Source organism: Schistocerca serialis, chromosome 1, assembly GCF_023864345.2.
Source record: "Schistocerca serialis cubense isolate TAMUIC-IGC-003099 chromosome 1, iqSchSeri2.2, whole genome shotgun sequence".
In the NCBI taxonomy this organism is placed as follows: Eukaryota; Metazoa; Arthropoda; class Insecta; order Orthoptera; family Acrididae; genus Schistocerca; species Schistocerca serialis.
The window spans coordinates 429237564-429260976 of record NC_064638.1 but is presented as its reverse complement, the minus strand read 5'-3'; the positions used below and the strand labels follow the sequence as shown (position 1 = coordinate 429260976).

The 23413-nt window shown below is 46.4% G+C and overlaps 1 protein-coding gene across 1 annotated transcript in view; it reads right to left on the bottom strand.

Moving 5' to 3' along the window:
- Positions 1-2013: 2013 nt before the first annotated feature.
- LOC126481053 (CLIP domain-containing serine protease HP8-like) overlaps positions 2014-23413 on the bottom strand; it is a 47189-nt gene continuing 25789 nt past the window's right edge. The window contains exons 5-7 of the mRNA XM_050104574.1: positions 20327-20517; positions 19350-19451; positions 2014-3295 (exon numbers count right to left, since the gene is read on the bottom strand). Of these exons, the coding sequence (XP_049960531.1) occupies positions 2985-3295; positions 19350-19451; positions 20327-20517 (604 nt within the window). The 3' untranslated portion in view covers positions 2014-2984. The remainder of the gene's footprint in view (positions 3296-19349; positions 19452-20326; positions 20518-23413) is intronic.

Genomic DNA, 23413 nt, shown 5'->3' with positions numbered 1-23413 from the left:
ATAGTTTTATTTCTGGCTTAACGGATTGTGATCAGAATACTACCACTGAAAATTAATTAGTAGTAAGAATAAACATTGCTCAAAGTTAGAGAGAAGGGGGAAACGAGGAGGTGGAGATCTCTTCTGAACAGCAAGTTGCAAGGCATCCCAGATACGCTCAGTAATGTTCATGTCTTGGGAGTTTGGTGGCCAGCAGATGTGTTTAAAGTCAGAGGAGTGTTCCTGGACCCACTTTGTAGCAATTCTGGACGTGTGGGGTGTCGCACTGTCCTACTGGAATTGCCCAAGTCTGTCGGAATGCACAATGGACATGAATGGATGCAGGTGATCAGACATGATGCTTACGTACGTGTTACCTGTCAGAGTCGTATCTGGACGTATCAGGGGTCCAATATCACTCCAACTGCATACGCCCCACACCATTATAAAGCCGTAACTTGAACAGTCCCACGCCTACATGCAGGGTCCATGAATTCATGATACCCGTAAACGTCCATTCACTCGTTCCATATTTAAATGAGATTCGTCCGACGAGGCAACATGTTTCCAGTCACCAACAGTCCATTGTCGGTGTTGACAGGCCGAGACGAGGCTAAAGCTTTGTGTCGTGCAGTCATAAAGGGTACACAGTGGGCCTTCGGATTCGAAAGCCCATATCGATGATGTTTCGTTAAATGGTTCCCACGCTGACCCTTGTTTCTGGCCCAGCGTTGAAATCTGCAGCAGTCAGCAAAAGGGTTACACTTCTGTCACGTTGAACGATACTCTTCAGTCGTCGTTGGTCCCGTTCTTGCAGGATCTTTCGCCGGCCGCAGCGATGTGGGAGATTTGATATTTTAGCGGATTCCTGATACTCACGGTACACTCGTGAAGTGGTCGTACGGGAAAATCCCCACTTCATCGCTACCTCGGAGATGCTGTGTTCCATCGCTTGTGGTTGTTCAAACTCACTTAAATCTTGATAACTTGCCATTGTAGCAGCAGTATCCTATCTAACAACTGCGCCGGACACTATCTTATATAGGCGTTGCCGACCGAAGCGTCGTATTCCGCTTGTTTACATATCTCTGTATTTCATTACGCATACATATACCAGTTTCTTTGGCGCTTAAGCATATATCAATTAGAAACTTGTGCTCGCTCTCGCTCTCTCTTCTTTTCCATTTAACCAGACTGAGCCACAGCAATGTGTGGGCAGGTACAGCTAGTTTATGAATAATAACTAAGATTTTCTTTGTCGTTCACTTGGATGGTTTCTTGCTCGTGTCAGTTAGCAGTTTGATACAATGAAGTATTTTCACTGTGTAGCAACAGCCTATGTTTCCGGTGTGACAGGAAGTATGTACAGTCAAGTGGTGATTTGTTCGTAATTTCACATACAGTTTCTAATAGGGTGTATCTTTCCGCTTACTGTGGAACACTTTGGTGTTTTTTGTAACAACCATGATCTGCACGCACTTTAAGAAAGAACAGTGCAGATGTGATGGTGAAGTATGTAATTATAATAATGATAATTCCATATGGTTTGAAACCTGTAGGACACCTTTTGAGGTGACGCCACTTAGATTCTGTTTCCATGTCCTCGATTATTTATTCAAGCAAAGGATAATGTTCCAGTGTCTCCCAAAATAGATGTCACCAGGAGTACAGAGTACAGAACACTCTAAACTCGTATGAACAAAATTATTCAAAGAGTTATAGGTTGCTGGGTATTTACATATTATATCGTAGTTGTATTTCAGAATGTCAGTTTTCTGACAAATTAGTTTCAACATTCAGAAAATTTAGCTATTGCTTCAAGTATACTGATAATTTCTCCGGCAACAGACCTGTGGGTCAGTAGTAATTTGCAACTGTGACAAAAGTGTAACAAACTGTGTTCACAATGCAGACATGCTAGGCGTCAAAGCCTGTATTGTCTGTCTGTGGGTGACTGCTTTACTGACGAGAAACCCTCAAGATCAGACGTTTGCTATGCTTTCGTTTTACATGAAACAGAAATGAAAGAAGATATACTTTAAAACGTTTATTTATAAATTATGAGTAAAAAAAGTAAGTCTATACATCATGGTACAGCTCACTCCCATGATGTGCAAGGATAACAAAATAAATTAAGTTTGTAAAAATTCTTCAATACACAGTATGGTTTCAATGTTCAAAATCACTTTCTCTGCTTGAAAGCACGTCTATACATGTAATCACGAAACAGTGTCACAGGAAACCAGAACGGAATGTAGGTACTGGCAATGTACAAAGAACGCATAAATATATTAAATGTTGCAAACGAAATTATTTTCCGAGATAACGACAATGTGGCCAAAGAAGTCCTGTTTTGGTGAATGTAGGAAAATTGGAGGAAATTCAATTCCTTAAACTAGAGCGCAAACGGGTATGAGAAGGCAGCGCTCGTTGTTACTGCATAAAACAGTACACTGTGTCAGCTGAAGCAGCAGTTGTTAACAGTACCACATTGTCACAGAATTTACAATGAATCACTTGCTCGTCAGGATTAAGCCGTTCCATTTCGGTGTTTTCAGTTGTCGTCGATATACATGTTGTGCAGCTATCGAAACTTCACGAAATTTTGTTGTTCTCAGGATGGATTTTATTACTAATTACTGGAGATTCTTCCCATAATAATCAGGTTCTTAACCTGTTTCACACATGGATATCACACGACAGTAGTGTGTTTCAATTTTTTCCTTTAAGGATCGTTTTTGTGAATTTTGTGTGTACTAGACGTTTAAAGATAACAAAAGAAGAAAAATTTGTATTGAAATTATATTTTGAAGACAATGGTGTGTAATGGCATGTGAAAAGATACTGCTAAGAGCTAACAACTCTTAAGGTGTAATATCGCTGATATTCGCTGTCCTAATGTGAACATTAATGTGTGATGTACTTCGTCTGGATGCATCCAGTCGAATGTTGCACGTGGCGAGAGGTCTAGAAGGTGTAGTTTGGTGTATGCCGTGTGCGTGACGTTAAGGCCGAATGGTGTCGAGTATCCAGGTGAGGAAGGAGGAGACGCGGGTGTAGACGCCAGGGTAGCCCTTCATGCCGCACTCGCGGGGGCCGAACGAGACGACGCCGACGAGGATACCCCTAGGTGGCCGGCCTTGGAAGGCCATGAGCGGGCCGCCGCTGTCGCCGGTGCAGGAGTCCTTGCCTTCTTTGCCGCCGGCGCACATCTGCGACGCCACGATGCGCCGGTTCCAGCGCGAGTACCGCTGTTGGCACGTCTGCTCGTCCACCACCGGCACCCCGACGTACAGCTTCACTGGGCTGACGTCACCTGTACACACAAAACACGCTCTTGTTAACCAAAGCAGGGGCTTACAATAAATTCCTCTGCGACAAAAAACGTATTTTGACAAATCAGCCCGATTCTAGAAAGTAAGGCTCGTGCAAAGGAACCATTGATGAAGAGCAACCGCCAGATCCATATTTCTAGATGTCTGAGAACCGTTTGACGCAGTGCCACACTGCAGAGTAATGAAAAACGTCAGAGTATACAGAATATGTTATGAGATATGAGAGTGGCTCAAAGACGTCGTGGACAAAGCTGTTCGTTAAAGACAAGGTTACCGTCAGGAGTGCCCCAGGGAAATGCGACACGACCGACCTATGTGAGCAGCAAGCTGCAACTGTTCGCTGATGATGCTCTACAGTAAGGGAAAGTGTCGCCATCGAATGACAGTAGGATGATACAGGATAATTTAGACATTTATAATTGGTGTGATGAATGGGGACTTACTCGAAATGTTAAAAATGTGAAGTAACGCAGAAGAGTAGGAAGGAAAGTCCTGTTATTTTTGAATGAATGATGTGCTTTTTGATGCAATCATCTCACTTAAATACATAGGCGTAATGTCGCAATGGAATAAAAGACGGAGGAGGAGGAGGAGGAGGAGGAGGAGAAGATTAGCCTATAACGTCCCATCGATAACGAGGTCATTAGAGATGGAGCACAAGCTCGGATTAGGGAAGGATGGGGAAGGAAATCGGCCGTGCCGTTTCAAAGGAACCATCCTGGCATTTGCCTGAAGTGATTTAGGGAAACCACGGAAAACTTAAATCAGAATAGCTATGCGCGGGTTTGAGTCGTCGTCGTCGCGATTGAATATGAAACGGAATGAGCACATAAGGACTGTAGTAAGGAAAGATAATGGTCAGCAGTTTGCTGGAACAATTCTACGGAATAGTAATAAGAGAACTGCCATTTGTGGCAGACTTCCGTGCGATTCTACTGCCATAAACTTAATTTTCGTGTAACGACTGAACAGAAGTTAAGAGAAATCAGTGCTCATACACAGGTCTTTTTCATCGCTCCCTTTGCGAGTGTAGCACAAAAGGGAATGAATACGATTGGTACAAGATATCCTCCGCCATGCACCGTATGGTGGCTTGTGGAGTATGTTTGCAGATGTCGATGTATGTGTGATGTACCAAACTAAATCTGTGACAAGACTGAAGTTTTCTTGGTGGAGAGGACGCAGACATCTAGACATTTAGATATAACTTCAGACGTGCCAAGGTAAGTGAGCTGGGACTGTTATATTAAACTAATGATCTGGTGACAGTGTTAGTAGTAACCTAAGAGTTTTGGGTATCCAATGAAATATTTCTAGGTAAGATCACCACACACAAGGCTTTTCTAACGAAGTAGTTGCCTGAAAGGTTATCAGGCGTTGCATCAGATAGTGTTGTAGAAACTGCACAATATTTATACGAAGCGATACCTGACGAAGAGGAGCTGCTGCCTTGAAAAAAATCAGTCCGATGCAGTGCCCGACAACAATTCAAGCACCCTTGCATATTCCAGACAAGATTTCAGTGTAGTGCAAATATTAGCACCTTGCTTTAAATGTGCAGAAATACAAAATTGTGTAACAGAGGAAGTGCAAAATGTTGTTATCCTTTTGAAAGAACGTCAGTGGGTGAGTGGCGTACTTTGGTTCGTTGGCAGGGTGATGGGAAAGTAGTCAGTCAGTGTAGAAAAGGGATTAGGTATGAATATTTCATGCACCCATTCCTAGAACATTTGTTGAAGTATGTGAGACCAACAGCAAATGTTGAACGCACACAAAGGAGGTCAGCATGAAATGTGACAGATCTGCTTGGCCTACGAAAGTGTGTGTTGGAAATGCTGAAAATCTTCTACTGGCAGATGCGTGAAGATTAGAAACTATCCCCACAAAGTACACTAACATAGTTTCAAGAGCCAGTACTAAGTGAGGGATCCGGAAATCTGCTTCAGCCTCCTACCTATCAATCCTGTAGGCATGCCAAAGACACGCTTACATTAATTACAATGTGTATAAAAGGATGTAAGCAGTCATGCTTTCTGTGTCCCAAAAGTGAATAGAGAGGAAAGAAACATCAGTCGGTGATATATTAAAATGTAAAGTTTTTAGCATATTGATTTGTTTGGACTCCTGAACTAAACACACATTATCTTGTCCGTTTGGATGCATTAAGAACACCTCTCCTCATGAACTGTGATTGCATAAAACATTTGTGGAGGCATTTAGCAAAAGCCTTAAGCCACAAAGTAATGAGAATAATCAAAACATTGCACGTGTTACTTCACTTTTGTCAAATACAGCCTTGGATAGACAAGCTAGTTTCTGCAGTACAATCATGTCTTAGAGTGGAAGTTTTACAGTATTAAATAAATGCAACCAAACCACTGCATTTTTGTTTCTGACTAAGTATGCACAAAGCTTGACATGATAGGTTTTACCATCCCCCAGATATTTCAGTGGCATTGCCCGACTTATATGAAGAAATTCCAGGAAATAATATGTACATGCAACTATTCTTATATACCCAGAATCTACGAGTCACATGAAAAGTAGTTACCTAACTGTAAACACGACAAGAGAGTAAATGCAAGCAACTAGGTTTAAAGAGAAATACAGGAAACCTTTGGGCGAAAATAGGCTATTCATAGCGAAGCATGTAAGTTACCAGATAGCTTCACATTCTTTATGAAACTGCTTTGTTATGACAAACGTTCTCCCAGGCTTTTGTTTTACTATCCAAGTCATTTTGTATGCAGTGCAAACATCTAATCGCACTGTCGGCCAGACATTATAAAATGAAAATGATGGATTAATGTAAGCTGAAATAAATGAATTAAATAATTCATTTATTTCAGCTTAATGAATGAATTAAATAATTCATTTATTTCAGCTTACATTAATCCATCATTTTCATTTTATAATGTCTAGCCGATAGTGCAATTAGATGTTTGCACTGCATACAAAATTTGCGAAGGCTATACATGAGTCAGCAGAGTAGAGGTTTGATTCCCACTACGGCCAAGGATTTTCCTGATAATAGGATTAGAACAGAGTTTTTTTTTTGTTTTTTTTTGTTTTAGAGCGCAAAACTGCTATGGTCATTAGCGCCCGGTCTGTGACTTAGGAAACAGTAAAAAACGAAAATGGAAACTAGCAGCAATGGGAACGAAACTCAAAAAATTGGAGAAACTAAAAGCAGAAGGAAAGCTTAAAAATACACTACAGAAAGGGGTTGGTTGTCCCCAAAAAAAGCTTCAAATGACTGACGTCATCTCACTGGCACTAATAAACTCGAGAACGCGATCGGCCGAGCGCGTGTCATCTGCTAAAATGGACGATATATCAGGCGACAGCTGTAGACGGGCGCGTAACAGAGTAAAATAGGGGCACTGAATTAAAAGGTGTCTTACCGTCTACAGCAGTGGGGACAGAGTGGGGGAGGATCGCCGCTTAAAAGATGTCGATGGCTAAAAAGACCGTGCCCTATCCGGAGTCTAGTTAAAAGTACCTCCTCCCGACGACGCGTTCGGGAGGAAGAGGTCCAAGCACAGGGAAGAGGTTTCACGTCCCGCTATTTATTATTGGGAAGCATCGACCAATGCGCGTGCCATAAATGAACAACACGATGACATAAAACGTTCCGTAGATCGGCGAAGGGGATCGATCGAATAGCTGGCCGAAGAAGAGAGACTGCAGCCTTGGCCGCTATATCGGCCGCCTCATTTCCACAGATACCAACGTGTCCTGGGAGCCAGAGGAACGCCACCGAGACGCCCCCCAGGTGGAGCAAGCGCAGACAGTCCTGAATCCGGTGGACCAGAGGGTGGACGGGGTAGAGAGCTTGGAGACTGAGGAGAGAGCTGAGAGAATCTGAACAGATAACATACTGTACCCGCTGATGGCGACGGATTTATTGGACAGCCTGGAGAACAGCGTAAAGCTCCGCAGTATAAACCGAACACTGGTCGGGAAGCCGAAATCGATTTGGGGTGTCGCCAACAATATAGACACTCCCTACACCTAACGATGTTTTCGAGCCATCGGTGTAAATAAATGTGGCTTCCTTCATTTGTGCACATAGAGCAGCAAATGCCCGACGATAAACAAGTGAAGGGGTACCTTCCTTGGGAAATTGACAAAAGTCACGGAGCAGGCAGATCCGGGGACGGAGCCAAGGCGGTGCTGTACCCCAAGTTGTCAAGAAGGTTTTAGGCAAGCGGAAGGAAAGAGAATGGAGCAGTTGACGGAAGCAGACTTCCGGTGGTAGTAGGGAGGAAGGGCGGCCTGCATACCCTACATCCAAGGAGGCGTCGAAAAAAATGTCATGGGCTGGATTAGCAGGCATGGAAGACAAATGGCTAGCATAACGACTCAGGACTGCTCGCCGATTGGACAGCGGAGGTTCAGCAGTCTCAGCATAAAGGCTTTCCACAGGGCTGGTGTAAAAAAGCTCCAGACACTAAACGTAATCCACGGTGATGGACAGAGTCGAGACGCCGAAGAATAGACGGCCGAGCAGAGGAGTAAACTATGCTTCCATAGTCCAATTTCGAGCGCACTAAGGCGCGATAGAGGCGGAGAAGGACCGCTCGGTCCGCTCCCCAGGAGGTACCATTAAGGACACGGAGGGTGTAGAGGGATCGCAGACAGCGAGCCGAAAGATAGGAAACGTGGGAGGACCAGCACAGTTTTCTGTCAAACATAAGACCCAAAAATTTAGCGACGTCCGAAAACGGAAGGTTGACAGGTCCTAGATGTAAGGAGGGTGGAAGAAACTCCTTACGTCGCCAAAAATTAACACAAACGGTCTTACTGGGAGAAAAACGGAAGCCGGTTTCGATGCTCCAAGAGTGGAGGCGATCGAGACATCCTTGAACACGTCGTTCCTGAAGGCTGGTCCGTTGAGAGCTGTAGTAGATCGCAAAATCGTCCACAAAGAGGGAGCCCGAGACATCAGGAAGGAGACAATCCATAATTGGATTTATGGCAATGGCAAACAGTACAACACTTAGCATGGAGCCCTGGGGTACCCCGTTTTCTTGGGAGAAAGTGCGGGAGAGATTAGTGTTCACCCGCACTCTAAATGTTCGCTCTGCCATAAATTCGCGAAGAAAAAGGGGCAGCCGGCCTCGAAAGCCCCAAGAGAACAGTGTGCGGAGGATGCCTGTCCTCCAACAGGTATCGTATGCTCTCTCCAGATCAAAAAATATTGCTACTGTTTGGCGTTTCCGGAGAAAATTGTTCATGATATAAGTGGAGAGAGCAACAAGATGGTCAACTGCAGAACGATGCTTTCGGAAACCGCATTGGGCAGGTGTTAAAAGACTGCGGGACTCCAGCCACCAAGCTAAACGGCAATTCACCATACGCTCCAAAACCTTGCATACACTACTCGTGAGAGAAATGGGGCGATAGCTAGAGGGGAGATGTTTGTCCTTACCAGGTTTCGGAACAGGAACGACGATAGCTTCCCGCCATCGTCTGGGAAAAGTACTGTCGGTCCAAATTCGACTATAAAGGCGAAGGAGGTAACGCAGACTATGGTATGATAAATGCAGCAACATTTGGATGTGGATACCATCCGGTTCTGGGGCGGAGGAGCGAGAAGAAGAGAGTGCTTGTTGGAATTCCCGCATGGAGAAAACAGTGGTATAGCTTTCGCGATTCTGAGAGAAGAAAGCAAGAGGTTGCACTTCCACTGCACGCTTCTTCGGGAGAAACGCTGGCGGGTAATTTGAAGAGCTAGAAATCCCAGCAAAGTGTTGACCCAATGAGGTAGAAATTGCGACGGGGTCCACTAACGTATCACGCGCGATAGTGAGCCCATAGACCGGGGAGAAACTAGGCGCGCCTGATAACCGCCGAATCCGACTCCAAACTTCCGAGGAGGAAGTGAAGGTGTTAAATGAGCTAATAAAGAATTTCTAGCTTGCCTTCTTGCTATCGCGGATGACGCGACGGCATCGCGCACGGAGCTGCTTATAGCGGATACAGTTGGCCAAAGTAGGATGGTGGCGGAAAACGCGAAGAGCACGTCGCCGCTCACGTATTGCGTCACGGCATGCCTCGTTCCACCAAGGAACTGGGGGGCGCCGGGGCAATTCGGAGGCGCGTGGTATTGAACGTTCCGCAGCTTTAAGAATAACGTCTGTAATACGTGTGACCTCATCGTCGACGCTAGGAAAGTGACGGTCATCGAATGTCGCTAGAGACGAAAAAAGTGTCCAATCTGCTTGGGCAAACATCCAACGTCGCTGGCGCATATATGGCAGTTGAGGCTGCAGTCTAACGACACATGGAAAGTGGTCACTCGGGTGTGTATCATCAAGAGCGAACCATTCGAAGCGCCGAGCTAGCGGAACAGTACCGACCGAAAGGTCCAAATGAGAGAAATTTGTCGTGGAAGCAGACAAAAATGTAGGGACCCTAGTGTTGAGGCAAACTAGATCCGCTTGGTGGAAGACGTCTAGCAATAGTGAGCCACGTGGACAAGGATGTGGAGATCCCCAAAGCAGGTGGTGGGAATTGAAGTCCCCAACCAGCAAATAGGGGGGGTGGAAGCTGACCAAGAAGATGAAGGAGATCAGCTCGTGCCATTGGTGTGGACGATGGAATGTATACAGTACAAAGAGAAAAGGTATATCCAGAAAGGGAAAGACAGACAGCAACAGCTTGGAAGGAAGTGTTTAAGGGGATTGGGTGATAGTGGAGAGTATCATGGAGAAGAATCATGAGTCCTCCATGGGCCGGAGTGCCTTCGACAGAGGGGAGTTCAAATCGGACGGACTGAAAATGGGGACGCAGCGGTCATGGGGACGCAGCTTTGTTTCCTGAAGACAGAAGATGACCGGCGAGTAGGATCGTAAGAGGATCGACAATTCATCCCGATTGGCTCGAATGCCGCGGATACTCCCGTGGATAATTGACATAGGGTGAACAGAAAATGGAGGAATGTGACCAAGGTTGCCGTCAACTCAACGACTGCTCAGAGCTTGCGACCGACAGCATGGAATGGCATTCGGCCGAAGGCAGAAGATCCTGATCCTTAGGTTGTTCAGGAGCAGCTCCTGCCACCAACGATCGGCCGGTTGATCGGCCGCCAGCAGTGCGCCTCGGCAACACAGAAGACGGCCGAGGGCAATTTCCGCCAGGTGGTGCTGTAGATGAGACACGCCTTGGCGGAGAAGGAGATGAACTGGGTTTCTTATTAGCCTTCTTGGAAACATGATGTTTAGACGAAGGAGGAACCAATGGTTGTGAAGTTGGGGTACGTAAAAAATCTTCACGAGTTTTTTTTTTTTTTTTTTTTGTGATTTTAGGGCGCACAACTTCAATGGTCATTAGCGCCCTGACTACTCTAAGAATGCACCGCGAGGCACAAGTTGACCACAACAACTAAAAGGGAAAACACGATAAAAGACAGACTGACAGGCATAGGATTAAAAAACAGCATCATCAAATGTACTTAGCGAGGTTTGTCAAATTGATAAAACGAAGAACACGAGCAGCTGCTCGTGGGTCATCCGCTAAAATGGCATCGAAAGTATTTGGCAGGTTAAGATCGAGGCGCAGTGTGTTAAGATCTGGACAGGACATTAAAATGTGTCTAACCGTCAGCAAGTGCCCACATGGGCAGAACGGCGCCGGCGCAGCCGTCAGCAGATGGCGATGGCTGAACCGGCAGTGTCCAATTCTTAACCGGGCTAAAACGACCTCCTCCCGCCGAGAAAAGCGTGAGGAGGACGTCCAAGCCACGGGAAGAGGTTTTAAGGCCCGAAGCTTGTTGTCGGTAAGTGCAGCCCAATCGGCAGAGATAAGATGCGCCGACAAATCACCCTGCTAAAATCGGACGAAGGGACACAACAAGAAGCTGTCCGAGGCTGGAGGACCGCAGCCTTGGCCGCGGCATCTGCAGCTTCGTTCCCAGGGATACCGACATGGCCAGGAACCCACATAAAGCTAACTGGAGAACCGATGTCCACCAGCTGCTGAAGAGAGCGTTGGATCCGGTGTACGAAAGGGTGAACCGGGTACGGATCACTGAGGCTCTGGATGGCGCTCAGGGAATCTGAGCAGATGACATAAGCAGAATGTCGGTGGCGGCAGATGTAAAGAACAGCCTGGTAGAGGGCAAAGAGCTCAGCTGTGAAGACCGAACAATGGCCATGGAGCCGGTATTTGAAACTTTGTGCCTCGACAATAAAGGAACACCCGACCCCGTCATTGGTCTTAGAGCCATCTGTATAAATGAAAGTCATGTCGATGAACTTCGAACGAAGTTCCAAAAAACGGGAGTGGTAGACCGAACCGGGAGTGACCTCTTTTGGGAGCGAGCTGAGGTCAAGGTGAACGCGGACCTGAGCCTGGAGCCAAGGTGGCGTGCGGCTCTCGCCCACTCGAAAGGTTGCAGGGAGGGAAGAAGTAAGGTGTTGAAGGAGGCGACGAAAGCGAACGCCAGGGGGTAGCAGGGCAGAGACATACAACCCGTATTGACGGTCAAGAGAGTCGTCAAAAAAGGAACGATAAGACGGATGGTCGGGCATTGACAGTAGCCGACAGGCATACCGACAAAGCAGTATATCGCGCCGGTAGGTGAGTGGCAATTCGCCAGCGTCAGCATGAAGACTCTCTACGGGACTGGTATAAAATGCTCCGATCGCAAGTCGTAAACCCCGATGTTGTATGGAGTTGAGGCGGCGTAAGATGGATGGCCGTGCAGAGGAGTATACGAAGCTCCCATAATCCAGCTTGGAGCGGACGATCGACCGATATAGACGAAGTAGGACGGTTCGATCCGCTCCCCACGACAGACCACTGAGAACACGGAGGACATTTAAAGAACGGGTACAACGGGCGGCCAAATATGACACATGTGGAGACCAGCTAAGTTTCCTGTCAAATGTAAGGCCTAAAAATTTGGTTGTCTCCACGATTGGGAGAGCAACGGGACCGAGTCTTAAGGACGGTGGGAGAAACTCTTTGTATCGCCAGAAGTTAATACAGACCGTCTTCTCGGCAGAAAAACGGAAGCCATTGGCGACACTCCAGGAGTAAAGACGGTCAAGAGAACGCTGAAGACAGCGCTCCAGGACACGTGTACACTGCGCGCTGCAATAGATGGTAAAATCGTCCACGAAAAGGGAGCCTGATACATCAGCTGGGAGGCAATCCATTATTGGATTGATCGCGATGGCGAAGAGAGCGACGCTCAAAACTGAGCCCTGTGGCACCCCATTCTCCTGGCGAAAGGTGTCGGACAGGACAGAACCCACACGTACCCTGAACTGTAGATCCATTAAAAAGGAACGAATAAAAAGAGGGAGGCGACCGCGAAGGCCCCATGTATGCATGGTGCGGAGGATGCCCGCCTTCCAACAGGTGTCGTAAGCCTTCTCCAAATCAAAGAACACAGCCGCGGTCGGGCGCTTCCGCAAGAAGTTATTCATAATGAAGGTCGACAAGGTAACCAGATGGTCAACAGCAGAGCGGCGCCTACGAAATCCACATTGTACATTGGTAAGTAGGCGTCGAGACTCGAGCAGCCAAACCAATCGAGAGTTAACCATTCGCTCCATCACTTTACAGACACAGCTGGTAAGCGAGATAGGTCGATAACTGGAAGGCAAGTGCTTGTCCTTCCCCGGCTTAGGAATCGGGACAACAATAGACTCGCGCCAGCATGCGGGAACATGTCCCTCAATCCAGATGCGATTGTATGTACGAAGAAGAAAACCTTTACCCGCAGGAGAAAGGTTCTTCAGCATCTGAATATGAATAGAATCTGGCCCTGGAGCAGAGGACCGTGATCGGCCAAGTGCGTTTTCGAGTTCCCGCATGGTGAATGGGGCATTATAACTTTCACAATTCGAGGAGCGGAAGTTAAGTGGCCTAGCCTCCTCTGCCTGTTTGCGGGGGAGGAAGGCAGGGTGGTAATGAGCGGAGCTCGAAACCTCTGCGAAAAAGCGGCCGAAGGCATTGGAGACAGCCTCAGGGGCCACAAGGACGTCATTCGCGACCTTCAAGCCAGAAACTGGTGAGTGGACCTTAGTGCCAGATAGCCGGCGCAGGCTACCCCAGACAACAGAAGAAGGAGTAAAACTGTTGAAGGTGCTTGTGAAAGCAGCCCAGCTGGCTTTCTTGCTTTCTTTGATAATACGACGACACTGAGCACGTAATCGTTTATAATTGATACAATTCGCCACTGTAGGGTGGCGTTTAAAAGTGCGTAAAGCACGTCGACGAGCACGTAAAGCGTCTCTACATGCTGCGGTCCACCAGGGGACCGGTACGCGACGTAGAGAAGAAGGAGGGTGAGGGATGGAATATTCAGCAGCAGCGAGAATGACTTCCGTGAGGTGTGCGACCTGACGATCGCAGCTTGTAAAGGTTTGATCCTGAAAGGTCGCCCTGGAAGAGAAGAGCCCCCAGTCTGCCTTGGAGATGGTCCAATTAGAGAAGCACGGAGAGGGGGTATGCTGCAGGAGATGGATAACACACGGGAAGTGGTCGCTCGAATATGTATCAGAAAGTGCATACCACTCAAACCGGCGTGCAAGTTGGGGAGTACATATAGAGAGGTCTAAATGGGAATAGGTGTGAGATGTGTCCGAAAGAAAAGTAGGGGCGCCAGTATTGAGGCAGACAAGATCGAGCTGGTTGAAAAGGTCTGCTAACAAGGAGCCCCTCGGGCAGGATGCTGGAGAGCCCCAAAGGGGATGGTGGGCATTGAAGTCTCCAGTTAACAAAAATGGTGCAGGTAGCTGAGCAATAAGTTGCATCACGTCTGCCCTGGTAACGGCAGATGACGATGGAGTGTAAACGGTACAAAAGGAAAACGTAAAAGTGGGGAGAGTAATGCGGATGGCAACTGCCTGCAGGCCGGTGTGCAACGTGATGGGATCGTAGTAAATATCATCCCGGACCAGCAACATAACCCCTCCATGAGCTGGGATACCTACCACAGGGGGTAGGTCAAAACGCATAGAGGTGTAGTGTGCCAAGGCAATTTGATCGCATGGGCGTAGCTTCGTTTCCTGGAGGGCTACGACAAGCGGACGGTGCATGCGGAGCAGCAACTTCAAGTCCTCTCGGTTGGAGCGAATGCTGCGAATATTCCAGTGAATAAGTGCCATCGTAAGAAAAGAAAGATGAGAGAAGTGGTCACCTCGAAGGCCGCTTAGGGCCTGGCTTCGAGCGAGCACTGCCGCCGCTATCAGTAGGCGGACAGTCATCGTCCATTGGGTCTATAGGGTCATCGGCCATCTCGGGAGGATGGCTGGGAGGGGGAGCTTCCTCCGCCAGTGAACGGCCAGATGTACGGCGACCAGCGGTGCGGCCAGGCGAAACGGATGACGGCCTGAGGCGGCAGCCGCTGGGTGGCGCAAGAGAAGAAATGCGCCGTGGCGGGGAAGGAGAACTGTGCTTCCTATGCGCCTTTTTGGAAGGACGTGTAGTGGAAGTACCGGTCGAAGGCTGTGAGGTCGAGGTACGGAGGAAGTCTGCACGGTATAGACCACACCACGAGACGAATTCAAAGTTCGGTGGGCCTCCACCCGGACAGGGAACGTGTACAGGAAGGTGGCCCGAAGCAGTTTTTGTGCCTGAAAGGCATTCTCAGTTTCTAGTAATAAGGTGCCGTTACGCAACCTGGTACAGGATTTGACAGATCCGGCTATGGCATCTACGCCCTTCTGAATAACGAAAGGGTTGACAGAGGAAAAATCCTTTCCGTCCTCAGTTCGAGAAACTACGAGGAACTGTGGGGCAGGCGGTAGTACTTTTGTCACTGTTGGCTGGTCACGTTTCCGTTTTTGGGTCGAAGTCGAAAGAGATGGAGTAGAATCCATTGCGGAGGAATCCCCCATGATTGCCAGCGTCTCCGATGGCGCGCTCCTTCCTTGTGGGGACCCTCTCAGAGGGCACTCCCGCCTTAGGTGAATGTTTACACCTCAGGTCACACCTCCCGAGAAACAGACGGAGGGACCAATCGGCATGGTCAGAAGGTATCAGCTCAGGCAATCACCCCTCCCCGGGCCTGGCCTTTACCAGGGGGTACGCGCGTGCCTTACATGTCTACCCAGGGCGGGGACTTACGCGTTACCCCGTCACCGGCTACGCGTGCGAACGCGTGGGTCGGCCTTCAGGCACGCACAGGGAGGAAGGAAGAAGAGGAAAAAGAAGAGAGAGAGGGAGAAAGAGGACAGACTGTCTCAAACGCCGAGGCGGAGACCAGAGAAGGCAAGGAGAAGAAGGCAATGAGAAAGCAAGGGGAAGAAGGCAATAAGAAGGCAAGGAGAAGGCAAGGGAAAGAGTAAGGAAGACAGTGAGGTGGAGAAGAGCAAAGAAAGGAACCAACAAAAGGAAGGAAGAAACGAGAAGTGAAAAAACCAAAAGGACCACGATGATAGGTCGTGGAACCGTCCGTCTCCGGACGCAGGCGCGAACTGCCCCCGTGAGGGGGATGGACTCCTTTTAGTCGCCTCTTACGACAGGCAGGAATACCGCGGGCCTATTCTAATCCCCAGACCTGCAGGGGGGATCTTCACGAGTATGCTCTTTTTTCGAAGTCTTGGTGTCTGACTTTTGGGCTAGAGATTTAGCAGAGCCCGATGAAGGGTGAGTCAGAGTGGGCAGGCGAAAGTGGTGAGGTTGAACGGGCGATCTTTGCACTGGCCGATCTAACGACCGCGGCACTAAAGGTGAGGTCGCAAGTCTGTGTGGCCGCCTCCTTTGTTGGCTGAGGAGAAGCAAGGACAGTGCTGTATTTTGCTGTTTGAGGCACGGTGGGCTGTCGACTGGAGAATAATTTTCGAGCAGCAAAGGTCGACACCTTTTCCTTCACTCTGATTTAATGAATGAGCTTTTCGTCTTTAAAAATGGGGCAATCCCAAGAGGAAGCAGCGTGGTCACCCATACAGTTGATGCAACGAGGGGATGGAGGTGGACAAGCACCCTCATGGGAATCCTTGCCACACGTGACACATTTGGCCGGATTGGAACAGGACTGGCTGGTGTGATTGAACCGCTGACACCGATAGCAACGCGTATGGTTTGGGACATAAGGGCGAACGGAAATTATGTCATAGCCTGCTTTGATTTTTGATGGGAGTTGAACTTTGTCAAATGTCAAGAAGACAGTGCGGGTTGGAATGATATTCGTGTCAACCCTTTTCACAACTCTATGAACAGCCGTTAAGCCCTGGTCAGACAGGTAGTGCTGAATTTCTTCGTCAGACAATCCATCGAGGGAGCGTGTATAAACGACTCCATGTGAGGAATTTAAAGTGCAGTGCGCTTCAACCCAGACAGGGAAGGTGTGGAGCAGAGAAGTACACAGCAATTTTTGTGCCTGGAGGGCACTGACTATGTTTCTAACAACAAGGTGCCATTTCGTAATCTGGAACAAGACTTCACAGGACCTGCAATTGCGTCGACACCTTTCTGAATAATGAAAGGGTTGACCATGGAGAAGTCGTGACCTTCGTCAACCCAAGAAATAACAAGGAACTGTGGTAACGATGGAAGGACTGTCTGTGGCTGAGACTCATTGAACTTACGCTTGTGAGCAGACATAGTAAAAGATGAGGAAACCATTGCGGAAGAATCCCCCATGATTACTGGCGTCTCTGATGGCGCGCTACTCCCTTGTGGGGGCCCTCTCAGAGGGCACTCCCGCCTTATGTGATTGTTCACACCTCAGGTCACACCTCCCGACAAACGGACAGAGGGACCAATCGGCACTTTCGGAAGGTATCAGCTCGGGTAATCACCCCTCCCTGGGCCTGGCCGTTACCAGGGGGTACGTACGTGTCCTACCTGTCTACCCGGGGCGGGGAATTACGCGTATTCCCATCACCGGCTACGCACGAAAATGCGTGGGTTGGCCTTCAGACACACACATGGAGGAAGAAAGAGAAAGGGAAAAACAAAGAAAGGGAAAGGAAAGAAGAGAGGTCTCAAACGCCGCAGCAGAGAAAAAGGTAAAGAGAAGAGGTAAGGAAAAGAGAAAGACAGAGGAAGGATGAAGACATACAAGCAGAGAAGGAGAAGAATGCATTACATTTACGAGCGTCCGTCTCCGGACGTAGGCACAAACCATACTCCCAGAGGGGGAGAAAGGGAAGGAAAGAGCCTGTGGTGAGGGGAGGGGGGGCGAAGATGGGGGATAGGGAAGGATGCGGAAAAGGAAGGTATGCAGCCAGGAAAGGAAGGAGGGCCACATTAGCTCGGGGTCCCGTGCTCGCTACGCACGTATCCACAAAAGAGTTGTGGACACCCTGGTGGGGAGTGTCTATAGCCTTTGAAAGACAGCTGAGGAGCTACCTTAATAAAATGTAATGGTCCTTGTTCAGAAAAAACACCATGAGAAAGACATGTTGCTCACAAGAATTTCCTCAATAACGTCCAAGTAACGCCGTAGATACAGGGAAAATACAGTATTCTGTCAGCATCACGTAAGTACGTTTTAAATTTCTTCATTTTCACAGTCAGTCGACCTGCATGTGAAGTTATAAAATTCTTATACTGCAATGTCCAAAATATCTTCAAAATTTAGTTTCGAAGTTTCTAATTGGCTTCATAGAGTTTGAGGACTTTCTTTATAACAGTGCAGGTGAGAACTATTCGTATCGAAATAATAGCATCTAAACAGCACTAAAACAGAGATCATATGTATAGAACGCGAACAAACCGAATCTCTCACTTCAAGGAGTTCCTTCAATGTTCTGGAAGCGAGAAAAATGTAACAGCAGCTGACGAAATTATATTTACTGGTTTCTACGTAATATAGTTTTGGTTCAGAATACATCCGATTCTGAACCCCTGAAAACATCTGAAAACACAAATATTTCTGAAGATATTTCAAATCATCTCGGTAACTGATGTGCAGCATATAAATGCTTGAATAGATTTGTGGGGAAAAAAATGGTTCAAATGGCTCTGAGCACTATGGGACTCAACTTCGGATGTCATTAGTCCCCTAGAACTTAGAACTAGTTAAACCTAACTAACCTAAAGACATCACACACATCCATGCCCGAGGCAGGATTCGAACCTGCGACCGTAGCAGTCTCGCGATTCCATACTGCAGCGCCTAGAACCGCACGGCCACTTTGGCCGGCTGTGGGGAAAAGTTATCCTTTCTATAAAGAGCTAGAATGTAATCATAAACTGCTTTCAAAGAATTTATGAAACTTTTGAACGAATGACACCTTCCAGATTATAATGTTTATTCTTAACATCTATGAAGCACTTAGCTAACAAGAATGATTGCATAGTAGCTGCGCCTAACTCGCAATCCAGAAGTGTATTATCGTCGTAAACATATTATCATCATTATACAAGAAATCTCTTCAAGGTGACTGGCACTTGGATTTTTCAAACCAGGGTCAATAAAATCAATCAGGAACTACAATGAACGGTGTGAATAACCGGTGGCTTTATAAATACTACCATCACCGCAGTTAAATGTCTCATCACGAATTTCGACGATAAAGTTTTAATTCTCTGAAAAAATAAAAAGTAAAAGATAACCTGCTGTCTAACTAATTTCTACAACGATAATTTAGCGATGAATTACGAAGCCCATTTTACTCTTAATGGTGGTATCAATGGAACACTGGAAAAAAAAGAAAGAAATAAGATGTTCTGTGACGCTGACAATCGCTTTAAAATTTGCCAGTCTCAAAATCGACGACATACAGTACATGCTCTGCCTTTATTGTTTCAGTGAAGGAATGACACATGAGAGTGATGACTATCTTAGCCACCCCAAAATAAGATCAAATGGTTCAAATGGCTCTGAGCACTATGGGACTCAACAGCTATGGTCATCAGTCCCCTAGAACTTAGAACTAATTAAACCTAACTAACCTAAGGACATCACACAACACCCAGTCATCACAAGGCAGAGAAAATTCCTGACCCCGCCGGGAATCGAACCCGGGAACCCGGGCGCCAAAATAAGAGTGTCAAGGTTCACAATGATATGGTTTCATTATTGAGGATATATTTCCAAAGTTGTTGAGACATGGAGAGGCTTACCATATTCCGTTGTACCCCAGCCAGCCACAACAAGATTCTTCCCGACGAAATTTGTCTGCCTGATCTCAGGAGCAATTGGCAAGCAGACTGGTCTGATGAAAGCTAGAATTTAAAGAAAGGTATCTCTTGTAAGACATAAGATAACAAAATTGGTGATAAATTGTTATCAAACAAGTATACGTAAACACACACTAAAAAAAACCTGTCTATATCTTCACAAAAGTTAAACAGAGAGCTGCTGAGGTGTAGTGAATTATGAGTGTCCAAATTATTCCATACTATAAATAAACAAAATTAAAAGCATAGGCAGCCTTGCACACAGGGGAACACAGAAAAACCGCTCCCAATTAACAAGTTTTGGGTCATCCTTCAGGCTAGTTACCTTTAACGGAAATATAGTTTGAATTGCCTGCTGTTATTTTTATTGTTTTAAATGAAAATAAAAGCTCTTCACAGTCCTTCACCCTCAGTGGTTGATTTGGATTGGCGGTAAACAGTCGCAAAGAGTTTTATGGTGATATGGCGTCCCAGTTCATTTGATGGAAACACAAATAGACCTACTGTAAAAATTGCACCAAAGTATCTGTTCCGCTGATATAATCGACACTTTAGTTACATTATGCAACGACGTGATAAACATGAAATTTTTTTCATATGAACACCATCTTCGTTTCCAGGCCGAGCGTGTTTCGTTTAACTGAACCAGCACTGTTATCTTACAACAAAAATAAGTGTTTGGTTCCCACTGTAAAAAATGTGTCGTTAGAGACAGATTTACTGTCGCAGTCGATGGAGAGGCCTCAGGTGAAGCTTGTGTGTGATTCACTTTTTCCAGAAAATACTGGAAAGGGGTGGAGGGCCACTTATCTTTGTCAAACTGTACCAGTCAGATAACGACACATTATAACCTAACTTCTGGTTGCCAGTGCGGCTACCAAGTCGTCGTGAGAAAGAGCAGCCGGCAGCGCGACACTCACAGTTATCGGACGCGTCGCGGTCGAGTCTGAGCAGCGCGATGTCGTTGTCGGCGTTGCTGGTGGACTGCGGGTTGTAGTCCGGGTGGGGGATGGCCTCCTCGATGCCGTAGTCCTCGGCCGGCGGAGCGCAGAAGTCGACGGAACAGTCTACGTCTGTGCGCTGGTCCCACTCGCCCAGCCGCACGGCCACCCTGCACGGGAAGAAAAAAAAAAGCATACGTTAGACACTGCCACCATTTAAAGTGAAGTATCTGTGTTAGATATCAAAACCGCTCGCTCTTACTGCTGGTGACCGTATCTTTACTTTTTCTGAAAGCAAACTTATTGTTATGCAATACTTTTCATTGTTTTCTTTCCCTATGTAAACTATTGTAACAATTAAAAATTTATTAGACATGAGAATCTGAACTGCTCACATGACAATCTTTATGAAACCTATTTCTTTAGCAACATATAAGTCCGATTTGTGTGGTAATAGATGGTAGATTGTTATCTACATTGGCCGGCCGCTGTGACCGATCGGTTCTAGGCGCTTCAGTTCGGAACCGCGCTGCTGCTACGGTCGCAAGTTCGAACCCGGCTTCGGGCATGCATGTGTGTGATGTCCCTAGGTTAGTTAGGTTTAATTAGTTCTAAGTTCTAGGCGACTGATGACCTCAGAAGTTAAGTCCCACAGTGCTTAGAGCCATTTGAATCATTTTGTTATCTACATTAACATTCCGTGGGCTACCTCAGAGCGTGCGATGGAGTGTACTTCTGTTACCACTAACTGATCCCCCCCGTCCCTGTTCCATTCGCGAATGGCACTTGGGAAGAATAACAGCCGGCAAATCTCTTAATTAGATCTAACCGATCGAATTTTCCCGTCGTGGTCATTTCGGCAGGTATATGGGGAGAAAGTAGTACGTTATCTGACACTCTTCGGAAGACCATCTCTCAGTATTTCAGTATCTCTGTGATGCACAACGCCTTTGTTTTGTGTCTACCACTGGGGTCTGTCGAGCATCCCCATTATGCTCTCGCCCTGACCAAACGATCCCATGACGAAATACGCCGCTCTTTGTTGGATCCTCTCTCTCTCTCTCTCTCTCTCTCTCTCTCTCTCTCTCTCTCTCTCTCTCTCTCCCCCCCCCCTCCCGCCCCCATACCCCCCTCTATTGGTCGTACCTGATAAGGGTCCCAGAATGATGAATATTGAGAATCTGTCGAACTGTCGAAAAGGCGTCTTGTAAGCCCCTTCTTTCGTGGATGAGTTACATTTTCTTTAGATTCGCTTCCTCTCGAGTGTTGGTTTTTTCTCGTAAGTGAAGGACATTAGCTTGACGCGAGTGAGTATTTCGTGATGAACTTCGAATAAGAGTGCAGCATAACTGAGTAAATTTCGGCCCACTGTTTCGTCAGGTCTTGGGTTTGATTTTATAACTCTTTCAGCTGCCAAGTAGTTCGCATTTTATGCAACTTCTCTGTACCCGCTGCAATTTTTATTTTTCAACTTCAGGCAGAACAGACACTTTTGTAATAATCTTTTGTAATCTATTGTCGTATTTGATTAAGTTTTGCTGACAAAACTGTATTCCATTTTAGATCGAATGCGTCATTGTGTTGACTACATTACTCCATCATCCCATTAATTTCTTCAGTTTTATAAAACGTGATTTATAAATTATTTATTTATTTGCATTATTGCCTGACTTCATTTATATGTGGTGGGTGCTTGACTGTAAAACATAGAGCCTATTAAACAGCGGGTGCTGCTACTAAGATAAAAAGCGTAGTGGCTTTCTCCCAAGCCACAGACAGAGCCAAAACGAGTCAAGAAGGGGAGCTTCTATTCGCAAGCTAGATTTTTATTTCTTTTAAATCTGTGCTGTTTTCTTTTTCTATACAAAGTAGTTTTCTAAAATGGCTATAAAAACCATGGTTGGTCTTTCCCATCACTTAAGACCTTGCTCCGAACATACTTGTCTATGGCATATTGAAGGCTGGTTTGGAATTTCTGTCCATTTGTGCTCCACATTTTCGTTCTCATACTGAGTGTTTAATGTAGACTGCTCAGATAATCAGCGATCTGTATCTTCCCTCTTGCTCCTCAAAAATACTTTCCAGCGTTTCTTAATATTCTTTTTAATACCTGCAGTCATAGATGCTATCGTTGCCTTGTGATCACTCCAGGTTAGGTGATTCGATAAGTTCAGGTCTGTTTGTTGCTAGGTGGTCTAAAACGTCACCTTCACGACTTGGTTCTGTAACTATCTGCTCCAAGAAATTTTTATGGACAAGACATTCAGAATAGTGTGACATGAATTCCTGGTCTGGCACCAGTTTGATGCCGGCCGGAGTGGCCGTGCGGTTCTAGGCGCTACAGTCTGGAGCCGAGAGACAGCTATGGTTGCAGGTTCGAATCCTGCCTTGGGCATGGATGTGTGTGATGTCCTTAGGTTAGTTAGGTTTAATTAGTTCTAAGTTCTAGGCGACTGATGACCTCAGAAGTTAAGTCGCATAGTGCTCAGAGCCATTTGAGTCAAACAGCTTGATAGAATGATTCTCCCAATCTATAACTAGCAAGTTGAAGTCACCTCCTATTACAAAAGCATGATCAGAAAACGTGTTCACAAAAATATAGTAGTGTCCATTCCCTACGATATTTTTAAACAAAATACTGAATGAGAAATGCACAGTGCAACGCTTTTGTTTTCTATGTTGACTGGTAGACGACAACACAGCTCTTCACAAACGGAATGATCTACATGGTAATAAAACGCTTTTAAACATTTGTAACACGACAACTGCAGAATTCCTTAAAACAGTTCTCACATTACAAGAAATTTCCTAAATTTCGGTCCCATCTACACGTCGATACATTAGTGACATCGCTGAACAAGATCTTTGAGTATTGTCAGTTACTTGTATAATCTATATACTCTATAATAATATATGTATAAAATACGTCGAAGTTACGTATCCTCTCGAACTTTTTCCCAAGAGCATTGATAGCTTCCCGTGACAACGGCAGTGCACTAGTTGCTCTCTGTACTGATTTACTTAGTGTCTCGGTCGTATATACTCTCAAATGTCTTGATTTATCTA